This window comes from Harpia harpyja, chromosome 4 (genome assembly GCF_026419915.1).
Source record: "Harpia harpyja isolate bHarHar1 chromosome 4, bHarHar1 primary haplotype, whole genome shotgun sequence".
Classification (NCBI taxonomy): Eukaryota; Metazoa; Chordata; class Aves; order Accipitriformes; family Accipitridae; genus Harpia; species Harpia harpyja.
In genome coordinates this window covers 83,713,098-83,732,314 of record NC_068943.1, presented here as the reverse complement: position 1 = coordinate 83,732,314, position 19,217 = coordinate 83,713,098, and the positions used below count along the sequence as shown (strand labels likewise).

The 19,217-nt window shown below is 51.9% G+C and overlaps 1 protein-coding gene and 1 long non-coding RNA gene across 2 annotated transcripts; one reads left to right on the top strand and one right to left on the bottom strand.

The window, feature by feature from the left end:
• Positions 1–127: 127 nt before the first annotated feature.
• LOC128140859 (uncharacterized) lies at positions 128–11,277 on the top strand. Its single transcript, XR_008234839.1, has 3 exons — positions 128–198; positions 8,994–9,152; positions 9,811–11,277. It is a non-coding gene; the product is annotated as an uncharacterized LOC128140859 (long non-coding RNA).
• Positions 11,271–17,239, bottom strand: PHB1 (prohibitin 1). Its single transcript, XM_052785271.1, has 7 exons — positions 17,134–17,239; positions 16,491–16,616; positions 15,917–16,078; positions 15,326–15,468; positions 14,575–14,691; positions 13,346–13,441; positions 11,271–12,379 (listed from the first exon to the last, which is right to left on the bottom strand). Exons 2-7 carry the CDS (start codon positions 16,576–16,578, stop codon positions 12,167–12,169), a joined length of 819 nt encoding a protein of 272 aa, XP_052641231.1. The 5' UTR covers positions 16,579–16,616; positions 17,134–17,239; the 3' UTR covers positions 11,271–12,166.
• Positions 17,240–19,217: the final 1,978 nt, after the last annotated feature.

The window sequence follows — 19,217 nt, the reverse complement described above, 5'->3', positions numbered from 1 at the left end:
GGGGGACGGGACGGGACGGACACCCCCATACGCTGAAGGGAGCGGGGGGGGGGCCCGATGCGCGGCGCCCAGGGGCGCATGCGCGGTTGGGCTGTTGCTTCTCTTCTCCCCCCCCCCCCTCGCCGCCGCCAGTTCCCAAGCCCGCTCCCGCCCTTCACCTCAGGCTGCGGCGGGGCCGGAGGGGAGCGCGGAGCGCAGGTGAGGCGCGGGGGGGGGGGAGGGAAACGGACGCTGCGCATGCGCGGGGGGCCGGCGCCCCGCGGGGCTCAGGTGAGGCGGTGCGCGCGGAGTCCGGTTGCGCGGCGGGAAGGCGGGGGAGGGCGCCGGCTCCCCTCAGCGGGGCCGACCGTTACTCCGCTGAGGTAATTAGAGAGGCTGCCCTAATTGCAGTCAGCTGAGCCGGGCAAGCTGTGGCGAGCGCTCCGCCGCGCTGCGGCTAACCCCGGCCCACGCCTTGCCTCGCTCCGCGGGCACCTCCGTCGCTCCGATAAAGGCCCCTTGGTCGCAGCCTCCTGCCGCCGGCAACCGGGGGAATAATGGCCGTAACGGGAGCCGAGCCTCGGGGCTCCGGTCCTCTCGGATAAGTGGAGGTAATGCTTCACACAGCGGCTGCCGTGAGAGAGCGGCTGCGGCCTCGGGATGGGAGGCGCCTTGAAGGGGCCGTGTGTCGTGTAGGGTGACAGAGCTGCCCCTCAGGAGCCAGGTAAGACCTTAAAAAAGGCCTCTTTAGTGAGGCCCTGTCTGATTTACAGTAGCCAGAGGAGTCGGTCCTTCTGTTATTGTGCCAAACCCCAGCTCCCGCTTGTTCAAACCTTCCTCTCCCCTTAAAATACTAATAACTACTTAACTCTGGCCTGTGGTTTCTTGATTACAGCCACCTGCAGGGCCCAGGCCTGATGTATGAGGGAAATGTGACGAGAAGTAAAAAAATATATTTTGCTGGTAGAGCTCCCTGTTCGTGGCAGGTATGGGGCTCATAAAAGGATGTGGGGAGGGTCGGAGCTGCTGCTTTCCAGGCTGGCACAGCGTTTCACGGTGGTACCACCTCTCCCAGGAAGCTGCGAAGCCTACTCCATAGCCATGAAAACCACTGCTGAGCACTGTGTAGGAGGAAAGAGCACTGCTGTGGTTTAGGTTTGGCGGTGGTAAAAGAATTAGCAGGAGTAGCAGAAACAGGAAAAGGGGGAAGGGCACTAGCCCCTTTGGTAGTAGTGTTAGCTGCTTCCCAGGGACTTCAGGAAACTCTTGTGCCCTGTAGCTTTGGCTCCCTCTTGTCTGCTCTCAAACTTGTGTTTGTGCTGTAGTCCCCTTTTTAAAGCCTTTAGTCTGCAATCCCTTCTCTACCTGTGGTTTGTTTCTTAATCTGCTTTGTTTGCTGCATATGCCCGCCCCACCCCACCCCCAACAGTGTAGGGCACTTGATTTGAGGTTCTGCAAAAAATCTATACACCCTCACTCCCCTGAAATGTAATGTTACATGCCAGTGTATTTGACCTGCTCTCGATTATTGAACATAAAACCCAGATTTGAGCTCCCTGTGCAGAGCAGGGATTGGGGCTTTCAGAGTCAAAGTTCAGGATCAAATAAAAAGGGCTGGGTAGGCTGGGGAAGCCCCATGGTGGGATCAGAACAACGTTGCCAGTTTTCTTCTTTGCCCCAGCAACCCCTGCTGTGGGGGCATGGGAAAGGAGCAGAGCATGGTGCACTTTACTCTGACCAGCCCCATGGGAGCTGTTACTAGCTGGCCTAGTTCAGGGCAGGCCCCAGGCTGTTCTGATCTCTGCTGGGACCTGTGTATAGCTGAAGAGGGAAGAGGTAGCCAGGGGAGACCCTGGGCTTTGAGAGCATGGGCACTGCTCCATCTGAGCCCAACAACACCCCTGTGCAATGCAGCTTCTTGAGAAAAATAAGAGGATGTCAGGGGATGTGGTGCTGCTGTTGGTTAACTGTGTGCGTGTGAAGGATGCCATGCAGAATTTCCTGCTTTGAAAAGGGCAGGAAGAAAAATGTTGGGGACCTTTTTCTTGGAAGGTGAATGAACAAGACAGCAGTGACAGAGCCCCACTTCCAAATGTTGGATTTCAGCAGAGGAACAGCTGAGGGATGTTGGAAAACAGTGGGTGCTCTTGTCCAAAGGAGTACAGATGAGGACTAAAGCCATCAACTATTTCAACACCCACAAAGGCAAAGCCACTTGCTGGTGTCCATCCATGGGACAAGAGTATGCCAGGGCCTTGATGGTCTCTCTCTCCAGCATGTGAGGAGAGCATTTGGTCTTCGAGGCTGTTTTGCTGTTCCCTCTTCTCCGATGCAGTCTCTGGTTTTCTAACCTGGCTTCGGTACCCTGAGCCTGCAGTGTGAGGTCCCCTCATGTTGAAATGGCTACTGGAGGATTGCAGGGGCCTTTCCTGACAAAGGTGCTCTGCATCCTCAGCTTCAGGTGATGTCAGTGAGGGTTATATTTCACTCCCCCCAAATAAGAAATATGCAGAGATTAAAAGGAAGTGCCAAGTCCCTCTTTCTCAGTGGGCACCATGACTCTGCAGAGGGAGAGTTAAAAAAAAAAATAAATAAAATGGTGACCAAGTGCAAATATTCTTGGACTCTGAAGGGCTTCTGACATGATGAAACCAAAGCACTTGTCCTCATGGCCCTGCTTGTGTCCCATCAGCATCAGTGGTGGCCTAGGGAAGAGACAGCTGCAGAGAGCAACTCTTCCTAGCCTCACTGCATGGTTTGGCTTCTCAATGCCCAGGGCACCCTGCAGTCGCTTTCTTCCCTGGGTGTTTGGCTAATGGAGGGTGACAGCTCCCAGGGAGGGGTCCAGCTGAGAGGTTGGCTGTGGCACTCAGCCCTGTTCCCACAAGGAAGCCTGTTTCAGCTATTTACATCCCTCTCTTTGATCTAGCTTATGACATGAAAAGACATGTCAGCCAGGTAAAGGGAAACAAACAAAATGCAGCAACAGCCCCACATCTCTGCTTGCACATGATCTGCTCCCTAGCACACACCTGCCTTACAGCCACAGATCCTTATCAGCCCTCTGATTTCCTTGCTGTCATCTCTGCTTTCCCTGCACACTGGTGTGCAACTTTCTGCATCTTGTTCACTGCTCAGTAAGATGCTGTGGCTCCCTTGCCCCCTCTCTGTAGCATTTCCCTTCTCTCTAGGATACAACCAGTGTGGGAAATGCCTTTGCGTGTCCTCCTCATTGCATGCAGTGCCAGGGACAGGTGATACAGATCTTTGTTTCCTCCCTAAACTGCTGCAGTGTTTCAGCAAGAAGCTGTTTGCAGCTCACTCCAGAAGTAGCAGTAGTACAGTGACATTGTCCCTCCCTGGAAACCAGATCTTTTTTCTGCTAAGCAGCTTAGGACCTTTCAGGGTGAAAAGTACAATAAAAGTATGAGAATTTGCTGGGCCCAGGGCTGCAGACACAGCAGAACAGTGTTACCCACCTGTGTTTTTTCTAAAGGACTAGATGTTCTAGACTTGCTGAGAAAGCAAACTTAACTAGTAAGAGTATTGTTGAGATGCAGCAAGCTCTGCGGTGGGGATAACCACTAGCACAAACTGCAGAAGAGTGTGGGAAGGAGAAAATCAGAGGTGAACTCCTACTTTTATTGGCTGTTAATTTTCCTGTGGCATGGGCAGGCTTTTTGGGTTTGCAAAGCTGGGTGTTCCTGGGCAGTCCCCGAGCCATCTGCTCTGGTTATTTTATATGGCTTTCAGGCTGTAAACCGTATAGGCTGGAATCATTTAGTAAGGGAGATGTCTGCCCAGTCCAGGGCCTGCAGACCCACGCAAGCTGCGCTTCTGTGAGATGGGGCCTAGTTTACAAGAGTTCTTGGCTTTACCCAGGCAGCAATGGCTCTCTGCTGCATCCAGACTCCTGCTGTGATGATTTCTTGGGAAACTCGGCAGCCAGCAAACCAGCCCTTCTAGCCCTCTTTCTTCCCAAAGCCAACAGGGAGATGGGCTGCCTTCCTGCTGGTCCTACCTGCCTCCTCCCAGGGTGAGAGGTGGCTCTTGGTGGCTTGTTGGTTCTGGTGACAGGGCTGGCACTAAGCAGGGCCAAGTGGAACCAGTACTAGCCCTTCTCCGCATGCTTGGTGTTTTGCTGAGGCCTCCACATCACAACAGTTCTGTTTTGGGAACAGCCTGAACTGGGCATGACTTGACACTCGTGAGAGTGAAGTTGCAATTGGGACTCTCTCTCCTTCCCCAAGGGAGGAAGGCCCTTGGAGCTAGGTGCTGCTCAAGGACCTGCAAAGCACAGGCCCTGCCCCACTAGGAAAAGAAGCCAAGGGCGAGAAGAGAAAGTGAGGCATGGACAGGGTGCTGACACCTTGCTGACCTGGTCTGCAACCCAACCAGTTGATTCTCAGATTAATGCTTTATCTTTTAGGTATCCTGCTATGTCCTGCAGGATTCAGGATCCTCTCAAGCAATGGGAAAGGAAGCAAGAGGAATACAAAGGGTTTTTCCTGCTAGCTCTTGTCACAGGAAGCCCTGCACTGTCTGAGGGAACCACCACCAAGTGCAGAGGCACTGGGCTTTGAGACTATATCAGAGCAAAGTAAAAGTTCAAGCAGAGGAAATTCGTCTTCCCATTCTCCCTTCTCATTTACTAGTTCAGTGTAAGGCCACAATTAAAGATTAACTGCCTTCAAATAATACAGCAGAGCTAACACCCATCAGCATCTCCTTGTGCCCAAGATTAGACCTTCAGAGCAGCAGGGTACAGGCAGAGTTGACATGCAATAAACACCTGAGAAGCAGAACCACAGACTGAGGTACCCACAGGGGGTACTAGTAGCTTTAACTCTGCCCTTCTGAAAAGATGCACTCAGCCCTCCCTGACAAGTATTTCAATGCTGCAGTGCAAGCACCTGGGTGCTGTGGGGCAGCTCTTCAGGGACCCAGCATGGCCATGTGGTTTCAGCATGGTTTTACAGGGCCTTGTGCATTAAGGGCTTGAACTCAGCCTGGGCAGGGCAGCAGTAACAGCCTTTTATAATACAGAAAAGCCTGGCAGATCCATGTGTGGGTTATTAAATTTCTTTGGGGTACTGGGGGCAGGGTGGTAACATGACTGTATTATCAGAGCCATCAGCCTCTGCATAAAAATCATACCACCAAAAAAAAAAATATAATAAAAAGTTCTCTTTGGGGAACCTTGGTTTTGTGCTTTTTTTTTTTTAAATAAAATAAAATACAGATTGCAGTTGGACAAGAGCAGGATGGGAGCGAGGGAAACTCACAGAATTGGGCTTTTACTCTTTGTCTGTTTAATCAGCTTTGGTATTATGCTGTAATCTCAGGTGGTCTCCTGAGCAGACTGCCTACATAAGAGAAGTTCTAAAGTTTGTGCTGGGGTAATTGTTAAATGGAAACAACATCACAGCAGGCTGTTAGAGACATTTCTGTTCCTCCATTAAAGAGCACCTCAGATCGGCATCAACCCGTACCAAAGCAGTGCAGGTAGGGTCCATGTACCTTGGCTGGTTAGGAACAAACTGGTTTAGCTAGAGCTCTTTCCATTCAACACCCAATCTTCCAGCTTAGCTTTTTGTGTAGAAACTTCCCTCTGGGTTTGAAAAACACCCATGGAAAGCTGTGCTTGGGAGGAAGATGCTATAAGTAACAGAGAAACAGAGCTGTATTTACCGGCTTTGCAGAAGGGGCACTGCAAGACTTATACCCATGAAAGTCATGTTTGAATTAATGTCTCTGGGATAGACTCACCTTGTTCAGGCTTAACCCCTGCTTCCTTCCTGTTCTTGCCTCTGTTGAATATTTTTAAACCTACTGCTTCAGAGGCATCCTGCACACGCTCTTTCCTAGCCTCCTCCTGCCCTTCCTGCCTTGCTGCCCTTACCAGCATGGGGGACACAAACATGTCTTGCAACTGGTATCTTCCACTGACTCCATCTTCTGCACTGCCCTCCTGCAGCTCAGTCTGGGACACAGTGTCCCATGCTCATGCACAGCTGTGGCTTGTCAGAGATCAAGGATAACTCACTGCAGGTTTCTGACTCAGTCCAGGTCAGCATCCTGTGCAGATCCAGTGTGGGCAACCCCAAATGCTGTTTTTACAGCAGCAGTTGAGCTCAGCCTCTCTAGTTCCTCTCCTTTCTGGGGATGCGTTCAGCAAGAACTGGATGCCTGCTCCACCAGCTCCTTTCCCCATAGGTTTGTTTCTTTACTGCTTTCTATGGGGGGGAAAGTGAACCAGGCATGGCTGTGCGTGAGCATGTGGTTAAAAGAAGTATCCACCATATTTTTCCAAAGATATCAGATGCTTTACTTTCTCTGGAAGTTTGTTCTGCATCCCCCAGCTAGAGCATGCTTTATGTCCCCCGTCACTCACCCTGATACTTCTCTACCTGTGAGAGTCCTGTCCTGCTTTATCAAGTAGAAAACCAAAGTACAAAGCACCGAGTCACCCCTAAGTAAACATGACACTAATGTAAGTCAGGACTTGCTGGACTGAAGTCAGCTCAGTTCTGCTGATGGAAAATAAGCATATGAGAAACATCTCAGCCCCCAGGGCTGCCTAGTGCCAGGCAAGGAATAATTAAACCAGATTTGTCCCTGAGAATGCTTGCGATCTCCCAGCCCAGCTGAGCTCCAAATAATGTCCTGACTTAGGACATTATTTCCTACCCGCTTTCACAAGTGCTTTCTCCCCCCGCACACCCCGCCACATCCTCTGTGTTTCAGGACAGAGGCATTTTCTGCTGGATCTACTTGGATATAAACAGCACAAAGGAAGTAATAAGGAAACTCCTCCCTATCCCTTGCTCTAACCACTTCAGACATGCTGCCAGCTTGCTGCAGGGTACAAATTATCACAAACTTGGGGAGCTGCCTTACCTGGAGAGGCTTCAGCACTGGCGCATCAGCGACTGTCAGGGAGCAGATGCCCATTTCAATGCAACAGCTATGCTGCAAATTACAAGTGCTCCAGAGTGCCTGTCCATGTGGTTGCTTTCGGTCTCCACAAGTCAGGTAGGCTGGTTATCTATTAAATAGGGAGAAAGCGCGCGCAAGAGAGAGAGAGGGTGAACACACAGAGGAAATCAGGCAGTTTCCTGTTTGTTTATCATGAACAAAAGCTTGTTTGGCTGGTCTGAATGTTGCTAGCGGGCTGGCCCAGCTGCTGCGGGTGGTGCAGAGCTGAGCTCTTCCACTAGCATGAAAGGAACAAGAAACAAGGCAGAGTCTTCCAGGAAAAAACAAAACAAACCCAAACCTCTCTGGAGGTTTGGAGGTGAGGCAGAGCAGTAGGCAGGGAGATTTCACCTTGGCTTGTAAGGCTCTGATGTGTGAAGGTTGCAACCAGCTGCTGCGGTTTGGTCTCAAGAGGGAGGTGTGTTCTGGTAGCAGAGGGCTGCAGTCCCCCTCATACAGGCCCCTTTAGTCACCCCAGCAGGTCTCATGTTGCCCATTTCCAGCAGACCTTTGCCCAAAACCCAGTCCCTGTAGTTTAGTTTTTGGGCTGTATTCAGAGAAATACAAGTGACAAGTCCGTGCTGCCATTACTCTAATTGCTCTGGGGCCACAAAACTACAGGGCTTCCAATGAAAAGACTGCTAAGCTTTTACCAATACTAGGCCCTCCAGTATGAATTCATCATACTAACGTTCTGGACCCGAAGACTCAATGCTGTTTTCTAATGTCAAGCTAAAGCAACTTGCACCTCTGAAGTCATGCCTAGGCATTTCTGTTGTTCCTGTCCACCCTGAATTAGTAACAAACTAGGGCCGGCCTTTGGTGGGTGGGAAAGGGGGAATGCTTAAAGCCCTGCAAGGAGACATGCTGCAAAGCCAAGCCACCCTGGGACCAGAGTTAGAAAGGGAGACAGGCATTTGCACCTTTCAGTGTGCTACCTTAGGCTACAGGAGTTAAAACCTGGAGCTGGAGATGCTCAGCAGAGTGAAGTGGGCATGAGAGGTTTACCAGGACAGCCTGGCACAGGGACTAAACCCTCGTACCTGCCTGCCTGAGTGGTACTGCCTGTCAGACAGCTCTCTTGCCAGCTTGTGCTTTTTCTTCCTCACCGGGAGACTGTGCTATTGTGTTTGCCCTTGTCCACATCCACTCCTTATGTCCTCTGCCCAGGGCAGGGTGACCTCCCCGCTCACCTGTCCCCACGGGAGGCTGAGAGACACCCTTTGGTCCCCGCTACCCTTTCCTGTGCAGAGATCAGAATTGCTGCTGCCATCTGGTGGGAGAGCAGCCTGGCTGCCGGCCTCCGCCGCTCCTCAGTTTGCATTCATCTTGCCTTTTGAAAAAGGTGACCTCTTCGCAAGCGTCCTTCCTGGCTAACGCGGTCTGTCACGGTTAGCAGCAAAGCTACAGCCTCCATCACTCACCCGCAAAACACTCCTGGCCCCAAGACTCTGGTGCTAAATGTAACGATTTGTTGGAAAATGGAAAGATCCAGGAGTACCCGGTGTGATGCTGGTGAGAGTCAGCTCTGGCGAGAGCCTGACAGAAGGGCATTTAATTCCGACTAGCAAACATCCAGGCAGAGCCCTGGGGCAGAGCCTTTCTCCGAGTAAATTTTTCGGCCGTTTTAGCTGGGTTGCTTAAGGAAGTGAGTGCTTTCTCCAGCACAGTAACACATCCAACCTTGCTGGGGAAGCACTGGCTTTATGCAATCATGCTGTCCTTCCTCCACAGAAAACCAATTTCAATGGGGGGATTAAAAGTTGTGGAATATACTAAATTCAAAGTGTTTTGTGCAAATAGGTGGCAAAAATTAAAAAAAAATTGACCACAGAAAGAATTTCCCCCCCCAAAGCAAAAGTTTTAGCATGGCTGCTATCCCTAATAAGCAGTAGAAAAGCCACACAACAGAGAACTGGTATAACTGCCCAGTGCAGGAAATTCTTCAGTCAGTCAGACTTGTGCCATGCATTTCAGACAGTGGGAATCCAGGCATGACAGCCAGACCATGCGCCCACTGGCTTTTCTGTTCACAGAAACAAACCTGAAGTTTCTCCACCTCCCTTCAAGTGGCATCACCCAGCTGCCTCCCACCTACGATCACAGCTTACCTTGGGCTGAAGCGTCTTACCCAAAAAGACGTGGCACATGGTGGTCACAGAGTACTATGTCACAGACAGTGGTTGCTCCTCCAGGTATGGTCACAAGACAGCCCCTCTCTTGCTCTCTCCAAGGATGAGGTGAAGGGGGGAGATCTGCTGTTTCTGGAGCATCTCCAGCACCTTTGTACGCATGAGAGTTGCAAAGAGCAGGCAACCTTTGCAATAGCTCTGTCCTGCAGCTGCGAGCCAGCCCCTCTTAGGCCAGCAGAGCAGCAGGTGACAGTTGCAGGATGCCTGGCTGATCGAGTGGTTTACGCAGGCTTTCTGGGAGGGCAGACCAGGACCTGCGCAACAAAGCTCCTTTCTCTGCCCTCAGTACAAAGCCACATGCCTTGACCCTCTCTCTTGTTTCTCCACCCCAGGCTGCGCTCCACTTTCACGAGCAAGTTTTTGTTACTGGATTATTAAGAGGAGTAAGGTTAGAAATGCCAGAAAGGGTGGGGATGCCTTGTTTGTTTGAGCAGCGAGGGCGGCCTGCCTTCACATTACCCAAGCCCAAAGTTCTTTCTATTGCCCTGACAAGTAGAGCACTGAGAGCAAGTGCTCACACCCTGCTGACACCTCCCGAACACTGCGAGGGAAGGGGAGTTCAGCCTTCGACTCTCTTCATTCGGTCCAGCCTTGGCCAGGAATGCCAGGCAGGCCAATCCTTGACTACACATTCTCGACTCTGTTTTGTTTTTACATCAAGGAGTCTCCCAGCACCTGAGAAGTTTGGCAGAGGATGCCAGGCAGTGCTCGCTCGCTGCTGCATAGCTCTCAGAGCAACCTCCATCCAGCAAGCAGAAGGCTGTTTCCTCACCCAGTATCCCTGTGCAGCCCACACAAAACCACATCCTGATTTTAGGCTCACCATTCCCATCTGGAGCCAGATGGTTGGATGGTCCACATGGTCTACAAGGCTGAAGAGCAGCTATAAACACAGTATAAACAAGGGGTTCAGCTAGCACACATTAAGACAGCTACAGGTTCAAGAACAGCTTTGAAGTCTGATGAGTTCATGGCAGCTTTAGGCATTAAGTGAGGCAGAGCAAGGGTAAAGGAGCAGTTAACAGCCAGGGAACATTTGTAAAAAGAATTACACCCAAAAGCAAAGGAAATGATGATTAATCAGACCGAGGGGCCACCATTAGAGCCTCACACACCTCCTCCAGGGAGGCTAACAGCAAAAGCAGCAGGAAACACTCCATACTCCACTGAAAATGCAGAACTGGAGGCAGAGGTAATGCAGAGCCACAGAAGCTGAGAAGGGATTTCAGACACACTGTTTTGAGCCCAACACCTGGTCATGAAACTAATGGACAGAAATGCAGGAAACACTAAGGGGGCTTTAAAAGGAGCCTTGGGAGAAAAGTGGAAGCTTCCTTAGAAGTGTCTGAAACGGTAAACCAGAAGAATAAAGAACAAGAGCACTGGAGGTGGAAGAGGTCTGGAAGTTATTTGGGAGTTACAGACCTGACTGCTCAGCTGCTTAAAATATTTTGCAAGCTCAGGCACCTCATCACTGCAAGAGTGTACCCTGCCCAGCAGAAAAAGCAGGCAAGCCTTTCCATTTCGCCAGAGACAAGGGCAACAACTCAAAGTGGCTGTACGATGACAAAATGAGCCCACCATTCACAGAAGCTTTCCCGAGGGCTCAACATCCTCAAGGTAGCGATGACGTCCACCTAGGGCTACATTGCTGAGGGGTAACAGACGCTGTACAAAGCACCCTATTTGCAGGATGGGAGCAACGGTGTGCCAGGATAGTACCATGCCTTCTGACAGCTGCTGACAGGTTTGTGGCTCACTGTAGGCTGTATCTGGCACAATACACCCCCGTTTTCTTTCCAACAGCACAGTGTTGCATCAAAAGAGCACCCTGGAAAATGTAGGTACGTGTAGTAAACAACAGCCTGAACTGCACATGGAAAGCAGTTAAAAACTCTTGCAATAACCTCAAGATACTCTCAGCCTTACCTTGTTGCAGGAATTCCGCCTAAGAATCACATTTCAAGCTTTAAGTCATCAGGAGCAAGACCTATTTGTCTGTGCTAAGTGACTTTTATCCAAATAACCTAGCACAAGCATGAGGTGTCTTGCTCCACTGACCCAACCTTCATTCTTCTGAGCTATCAAAAAAAAACCCCCCAAAAAACAACCCCACACTACTACACTTGGGACCGTGACATTTATTGAAGGCTGGTTATACAATCTCAAACCCATCACATCCTCCTCACAATTCAGGTTCCCTAAATAAAAAGAGCATTGATGTAACAGAGAATTCTGCCCACCTCCGACTGCCTGAGCCACGGAGCACCGAGTCATCCCCTCTTTGTCCCACGTGCCATCTGCAATAGGCCAACTGCCACTTTTACTGACCTTGGTGAAAGAACCAACAACGCTACACAACAGGGCAAGCGGCAGCAGACCAGTGTGTGGCGGCAGGGGGAGAAGTGGAGATGTCCCATTGCTGGCATGTACATGAGAAGTATTTCCTGCAGAGGAAGTATCTTCTCCTCCATGCTTGAAATCTATCTACTACATAAAGTGAATCTCTGCTATTCTCACCCCCAGCCACAATCCACTTGACCTGTGCCTCCAGCTAAAAAAGACTGGCTTGACCGAAGAGCGAGCCCCGAGCATCCCCGTTTCATAGTCCAGGACCTGCAAGTCTGGAACGACCCTGGCTCAGTCAGCCTAAAGGCACTGAAGCATCGCTGTGAAACCTGATTGATACAGTACTCATGTGGTCAGGGAGTCACCTGGGCTACTTGTTCGTCCCAGGAGCGAACAGATGCAAACTCTGCTCCTATTGCTCAAACTGCCTGGAAAGGGGCAATTCTCAAACCTAGCTTAATGGTCAGTGGAGCCACTGCTCTGACCGTACATGGGAGGAATGCAGGTTTGTTGTCAAGAGCATTCAGTTTTATTTGATTAAGAATTCAAAATGGGTTGAATTTTAATTTCCTCTGCTTTTACCAATGAGGAAATTGCAAAGATTCTTTTGGAAAGGGCTGATCTGGTAGGTGGAGGTGACCAGGCTAGCTATGGCTGCAGAGCCAGGTTCACTGCGGCAGCTGGAGGAGCACAGACTGTCCAGAGGGCAGATAGGTGATGTTGCGGGACCGTGAGAGCTGGTATGCGATGTCTTCAGCTGCCTCCAGCTTGCGCAGCTCAATCAAGCCATCACCTGCAGTGGCCAGCGAGTTAGCAATCAGCTCGGCTGCTTTCGAGTCTCCCTCAGCAGAGATGACAGCTGCTTTCTTCTGCTGCTCAGCCTGAAAGTAAACAGATGAGAAGAGAACAGAGAAAACAAGCAAAAGAGAAGGAAGATGCTATTGTCATGTTTAGAATTTAAATTCACCACCCTACTATTCTTTTCCCCAGTAGGGGAGCTAAGATAGGTGATTTTATTTTAAAGCTGTATTCTGTTAAACCGTTTTTCTGCCTACTGTGGAAAAAAGGTTGAAAAATCATCTTGCAATTGTTTTATCAGTCTTAACCTCGTGAAACATTAACCCACCTAAGGGCATTCCTGGTGGAAAATTGCCTATGAAAGATTTGAGAACTTCGGTGGGAGTCAAAACCAAGTCAGATAAACACTTCTACTGTTTAATCATCCTGGCTGATTACATGCATCTTACTGCATCCACTGGATTAACTCTGGGTGTAGTTGCAGGTTCTTGCAATCTCAGCAGGCATGTGTTCTCAGCTGTACCAGGGTACTTTAACGTGAAACTGTTTCTGTGGATGCTCACTGAGATCCTGGGTTGATCTGAGATTATGTGGTCTTGCATGCAGTCAGTAACACTCCTAGGACACAGGCCCCCATGCCCATGATGTCAAACATCATGGAAAGCTTTGGCCACCCTCTCAAAATTCACAAACAGCAGGATCACTTGGGTTGCAAAGCTCAACCTCGAACCCCATTTCTAAATGGCACTTCCTCCTGAGTTCCGTTTCCTCCCTTGTCCATGCAGACATTTCTGTTCAGCACTCCAGTAAGACCGTGATGTGGTAGTAGAAGAAAAAAGGACCCCAAAACCCAGCAAAACCAACCTTAGGCTTTATCTATCCAACAGTCATGTGCCAGAGCCGAGAACCATATCAGCATTATGACCCTAAGTGACTGCGTCACTCAACCTGCCCAGTCTCCTGGACAGCTGAGCGAGATGTTCACTGCGAGCTAGAGTGGGAAGGAGATACCAGGAACCGTTTCCAAGTTTCTCAGAAGGACAACGTACCTTTTCCACAATGAATCTGGCTCTCTCTGCTTCTTGCTGGGCCACTTGCTTCATTTCCACCGCCTCTGTGAACTCCTTGCCAAAGGTCAGATGGGTCTGCAGGGCACAAATCAAGCAAAGTCCACAATGCTGACAGTTTACAGCAGCACTGCTGTGACCCACACAGCTCTCAGGGAGGAGGCAGCCTGCCCGTATCAGTGAAACTGAGTGGAAATGGAAAGCCAGTATCCCTAAAAGAACAGAAACTGGGACAACCGGGCCTCTGCATCCAGTTTTGAACTCTCAAGGGAGACGCCACAAGCACAGCTCCAGTCCATCAGACCAGTAACACCAGTACCTTCAGAGACACACCACGCTCCCCTGCCACCACCGGTTGCTTGAGCACCTGGCAGAGGGAGCCCGCTCGCTCAGTGCTCCCCTCCAAGGCAGCGAAGCCTGCTGTCTGCCAAGCCATCCTACACCCTTCACACTCCCATACGCACTGGTATGCTCAGCCTGGGCTGTTTGGACAGCTGCAGGCTCCTGAGATGGGACAGGGGAAAGGTGAATTTCCTTCATTAGTGTGCTCAGGAGAAAGCACCAGAAACAAAGTCACCTTCCTGCAAAAATTTTCTAAATGTCCCTTTCCTCTAAGCAGGCTTTCCAGGGAAGTCCCAGAAGAGAGAGGGAGAGGTGCACATACAAGCCAGATTACAACACATTTAATTTACAAAGGTTATAGGGAGACAGTAGGGGGAGGAAGGAGAGCTCCCTCCTTGAATAGTATTAGAAGAAAACACAGCCAGGAGAAAACCTAATACTTTGTAGAAAAAAGATGCTATCAAAAGTGGATATTTTCACTACCTCCTCGTGCCTAGCACTTTCTCCCTGTGTCTCGGTGCTTGTGGAACAGCTGCCTTCTCTAAAGCAATGTGCAGCCTGATCCGTCACCCACAGAAGCATTTGCTCTTCATTTTAACTACAAAAGCCCCGCAACAGCGAAGTCTGTCAATCAGCCAGCACAGCAGAGCCTTCAAGGGCTTGCTCAAGGTCACAGAAGGCCAGCAACAAAACCAGAGGTACTGACTTGAGCGGTAACTACTACATACCATGCAACTGCAGACAGACAAACATAGTCCACACATCCAAACTTCCAGCCCACCCTTCTCTGGCCATCCACTGAGTCTCTTCTCCACTGCTTGTATTTGGGCACACTCCAAAAAGAAAAACTGAAAAGGGAGAACTCTTACCAAAGACACATCATCCAGAATGAGTCCAAAGGTTGCTGCTCTCTCCGTGAGGTCTTCACTCACTTGCCTTGAGACCAGCTCTCTCTGAGTGATTAATTCTCCAGCATCAAAGCGAGCCTGAAATCAGGATGGACAACAGTGTGAAGAAAGCTCCCAGAAGTGATAGATTCTCCACGCCCTGCCTGTCTTTGCACCCATGAGCACCAGAGTTAATCCAATTCTTCTCCCAAAACTAGCAAACACTGAGCTGCCCAGGCATTTAAAGTAAGAGAAGGACTGAATGACTGGGAATTTAAGTGTAAGCTGGAAGGGAGGTTGTCTGGTTGAGCACGTAACATAAGAGCTCACAAGCTGGGCTAAAGTTGTTTAGTAATTGTTTAGCAGTCCCCTGGGGATGCTTCCAGAACCAGAGGTCTTCAGTAAGCTGAAATCTAAGATTACATAAGAAGTGAAAATCCCAGTCTCTTGTCTGAGACTCCCAGCCTGAAGAGCAGAGCTAACAGCTGAGAGCAGGTAATGAAGAAACCTCTTTCTCTCTAGAGATCATCCAACGTGAATCAAGTCAGGCCAAGCAGTCATAATGACTGAGAAACAAACAATTAGCATAGCTACAATTAGCTTTTCTGGATGGCCCATGAGAGCCTTGGGGCTGGAAAGAGAAGCCTTATTCTGGAGCATGACATATTCCATGCTCCAGCACGTCTCACTGCTAAAAAGAGGAAAAACCCAGCAGCTGTCATGCTGTCCTTACCACAACAGACTTGAGGATTTCGGTTGTGATTGAGGGCAGGACACGTTCATCGTAGTCCTCTCCAATACTGGTGAAAATCCGTGGTAACTGGGCAGTCACTGGTCTAAACAGGATACGCAATGTGATGTTCACATTCTGTAGATCTGTAGGAAGACAGTCACCAGTTTAGTGGCAAACCACAGGGACCAGAGACATCCTGAAGCTGTCCTCTGCACGGCAAATAAATGAGAAAGAATAAACATTCAGAATTATTTTTGCGAGCAAAGATAAGTTATTTTTACTACCCCTTCCACCTTGGGATCCAAATCCTCCTTACAGATAAGATTTAAGCTTCCGTTTGTTTGCGATGCAGGGAATTACGTGCCCTACTGTAAAGACAGATTCGTTATGTTTAAAGGGATGACTTACAGGACGGAAGGAAGGGTCCTTTAATCTGTTCTGTAACTAAAAAGACAAGACCAAACCATTCCTGACTCTGTGCCAAACTAGACTCGGGACGCGTGGGATCTCCACGTCCAGAAGAAAAAAAAAAAAAAAAAAAAATCATCAGAGCATCTGGTTCTCTTATGGTTGCTGGGTCCAAACACTCACCTTTGCTGCCAGTGATCACAGGAATGTTACGGGGGCGAGAGCGGCAATCGAAAATGATGGGTTTCTGTACCCAGGGGATGAGGAAGTGGGTACCTTCTCCTACCACTGTGTCCTGGACCCCACGGAACCGGTCAAAGATGACAGCTCTGTGACCCGCATCAACTAGAGAAGAAAACAGCACGTCAAGCGCAGTTTCACTATTGCCGCCCGTTGTTCCTGCACACCACCAAAACCTCCGTGGCAACAATCTGTCAGGGTTAGTTAAGACCTTTTGCTACAGACCGGTGAAATTAATTAAGATTGCTGGGAGCAACAAAGCAAAAGAGAAGATGCAGCCATGACTCCTGGCCCCCAGCCTGCTCACAAGGGCAGCAGCTAACGGACAGCTTTCTAGAGAAAGGCCCTTGCAATCCTCTTGCTTGTGCAACGCACAAGGTATAAACAGCCCAGCAAGACTTCACGTCTATTCTCCCCCAATGCCATTAGCAATAAAAGCACAGATCAGCCAAGATGCTGACAAAAAAAAAAAAAAAAATACAAAGTGAACTGGAAGTGCTCAGCTTCTCCCACTCACCGTTGTAAAGAGCAGAATTGACAACTCCACCTGCGACAGCCAACCCCAGGCCAAGCTTCCCAAGGCTTTCAAACACCTTCGCGGCCATTTCACACGTCCAGTTCCAGCCCCTTTAAAAAGTCCCTCCTGCAAAAACCCACCATCTTGTTAAAGATTAAGCAAGGCCAGGGGGTCCTGTGTACAGCTGCCTACGGAGCCAAGGATTAACCCCCCCCCCAAAAAAAAAAACCCAACCCAAATTGCAGTGACGGCATGCCCCCCAACAACTCCTTCTCTCCCCTCAACAGCCACCTCCACCCGCACACCTCTCCTCCCCGGGGCTCTGAGCCCGAAGCCCCGCAGCACCCCGCGTGGGTGGACACCCCCACCCCAGCACTCCCCACCTGCACCCACCCGACCCCCCCATCACTACGGCTGCCCCCAGTCCGTCCCTCTGGACTACTCCCGCTCCGCGCTGCAGGCCCGCCCCGGCCTCCCCTCTCTCCTAGGCCTCTCGCCCCCAGGACAGGCGTCCCGTGAGCCAAAGGCTCCGCTCCCGCCCGAAGGCCCCGGCCCCGGCCCCGGCCCCGGCCCCGGCCCCGGCCCCGGCCCCGGCCCCCACCGCTCCCTCCCGCCCCGCTCCCCTCCCGTCAGCGCCCCTGACCTCCACATGAATCCACGGCCACTCGCGTAGAGCGCGCCTGCGCGCCGCGCTAAAGACGCCCGCTCTTCATTGGCCCGCTCTTCATTGGCCCGCTGCATTCTGGGACTTGTAGTTCTACGCTATCCCGCCAGCAGCCGGGAGGCTTACAACTCCCGGCGGGCCCCGCGGCGGCCCGCTCGCTGAGTAAGGACGCTTTCTATTGGCTGCGGCTTCCCGCTGCCCCGCAGTGCCTCTTGGGAGCTGTAGTCCCGGTGGAGGGAAGCCACGTTGCGGGCTGCGCCGGGGGGGCCGGGGCCGGTGCAGAGGCTTGCGGGGGCCCGGAGGTGCTGCCTGAACACCCGGGGAGGGTGGGCCAGCGTTGTGCCCACTCCTCGCTTGTCACGGGAGAAAACGGGCCCGGAACTGCCCTTTCCCGGTACCTGGGCAGAGGGGCAGCGGGGCCTGGGCGGGGGGTGGGGGTGGTCGTGGGGATGCTGGCGGATGAATGGATTTTAGGGACGCGGTGTTAATACCAAGGAGGGACCCCAGCCGTCTGGTTACATCCCCGCCTGCCTGCGACACTGCCCCCGGACCAGGCAGACACCCGCCATGCGCTTTGTCCCCTTTGGCGTGAGAAACCAGACAGCCCCCCCCAGACAGCCCCCCCCCCCAGGGCAGCCCCCGTCCCGCTGCGGACAAAGACCCCCTTATTCCCTCACCCTGAGCCTCCCCTTCGGCCCAGCAACCCCACGAACAGAAGGGCCGATGCCGCTAGAGGGAAGCAGCACTCTCCCATCGGCTCCAGGAATCCTGATTGAAAGGGAAAAAAGGGGGGGGGGGGGGGGAACCAACAAACCCTTCTGCCCAGGGAGACCCCCAGAGGAGCCGCCTTCCCCCGAGGCAGCCCTGTCCTGTCCCCACCGTGGCACCCTCCCTGGTGGGTTTTCCCTCTGATATGACACCACTAGGCACAAGGGACTGCATTACCCCCCCCAGGCCACCTCCTCCCTGACAGCATCTCAGGATGAAAATGGTGCCGAACCCCCTCCTTTAGGGCCCAGCAGAGCCCAGGAGCAATCAGGGAGCATCGTGTCCCCTCCACGAGCTCAGAGGGTCCCCTTCACCCCCTGCTCTGCTCCATGTGGGGAAACTGAGGCACGGAGCTGCTCAGCAACCCGGCGATGGAGGCTCCTGTGCCGCAGCCTCCTGGCTGCCTGCGCTGCCCTTTGAGTGGGGTGATGGATGGGGGCCCTAAAAGTGAGGGCAGGTCCCACCTGATGTCCTCGATCCCCACCTCTCACCTGCACACACCTCCAACCCCGTGTGTCCAGCCTGGGGTAGCCATGCTGGAACAGCTCCTGCCTGGGAAGGTCACCCCCTCCCAGGTCCCCTGTGGCATCCTGGGGTCCCCAGGGCCCCCGGCACAGCTGTGCGGACAGATGTGCAGTGGAAGCCCCGTCCTGTGTCTGGCAATGCTCCTTCCGAGGCCACAAAAGCTCTTTTGTGCCTCAGCAGCGCTGGGAAGCGGATGCCGACGAGGGCCAGGATGAGGTGAAGGTGTTCGGTGGCGGCTGGATCTGCCGGGGAACCCCCTGAAGCCCAGCTGAAACGGGGGTGCCCCAGGGAGCCACGGCCAAGCCCTAAAAGCTGCCCTGAGCAGGACTTGGCCCTCCTTACGATCATTGTTCCCAAAACACCGAGTCACCGCAAACCAATTTGAGGGCCAGATCCTGCCAACCCCCAACCGTAGTAAGCGGGAAATGTAAAGCTGAATTTTGGGTGCTGCCGCGCCTGTCCTCAGCCATGTGCCTCCTTCCAGGGATAAACCCCGGGAGCATCCGCCTCCAGCCCAGCCGACAGGATCAGCCCCCCACGGCCCAACGCTGTCCTGCTGCATCCCCCACCAGCCGCTGGGCTTTCCCCCAAGGATGACTTTGCCCTGGGAGGCTTCTATCTACTTGCATCTAATCCAATAACAACATCCTAATTGGTGACAAAGCCACAGCTATAAACACCGAGAGATTTATTCCCTTTTGATGTGAGATTCATGCAGGGCACAATTCAATCATTAAACTTGGGATTTACGGAGCCAGGGACTGGAGCTT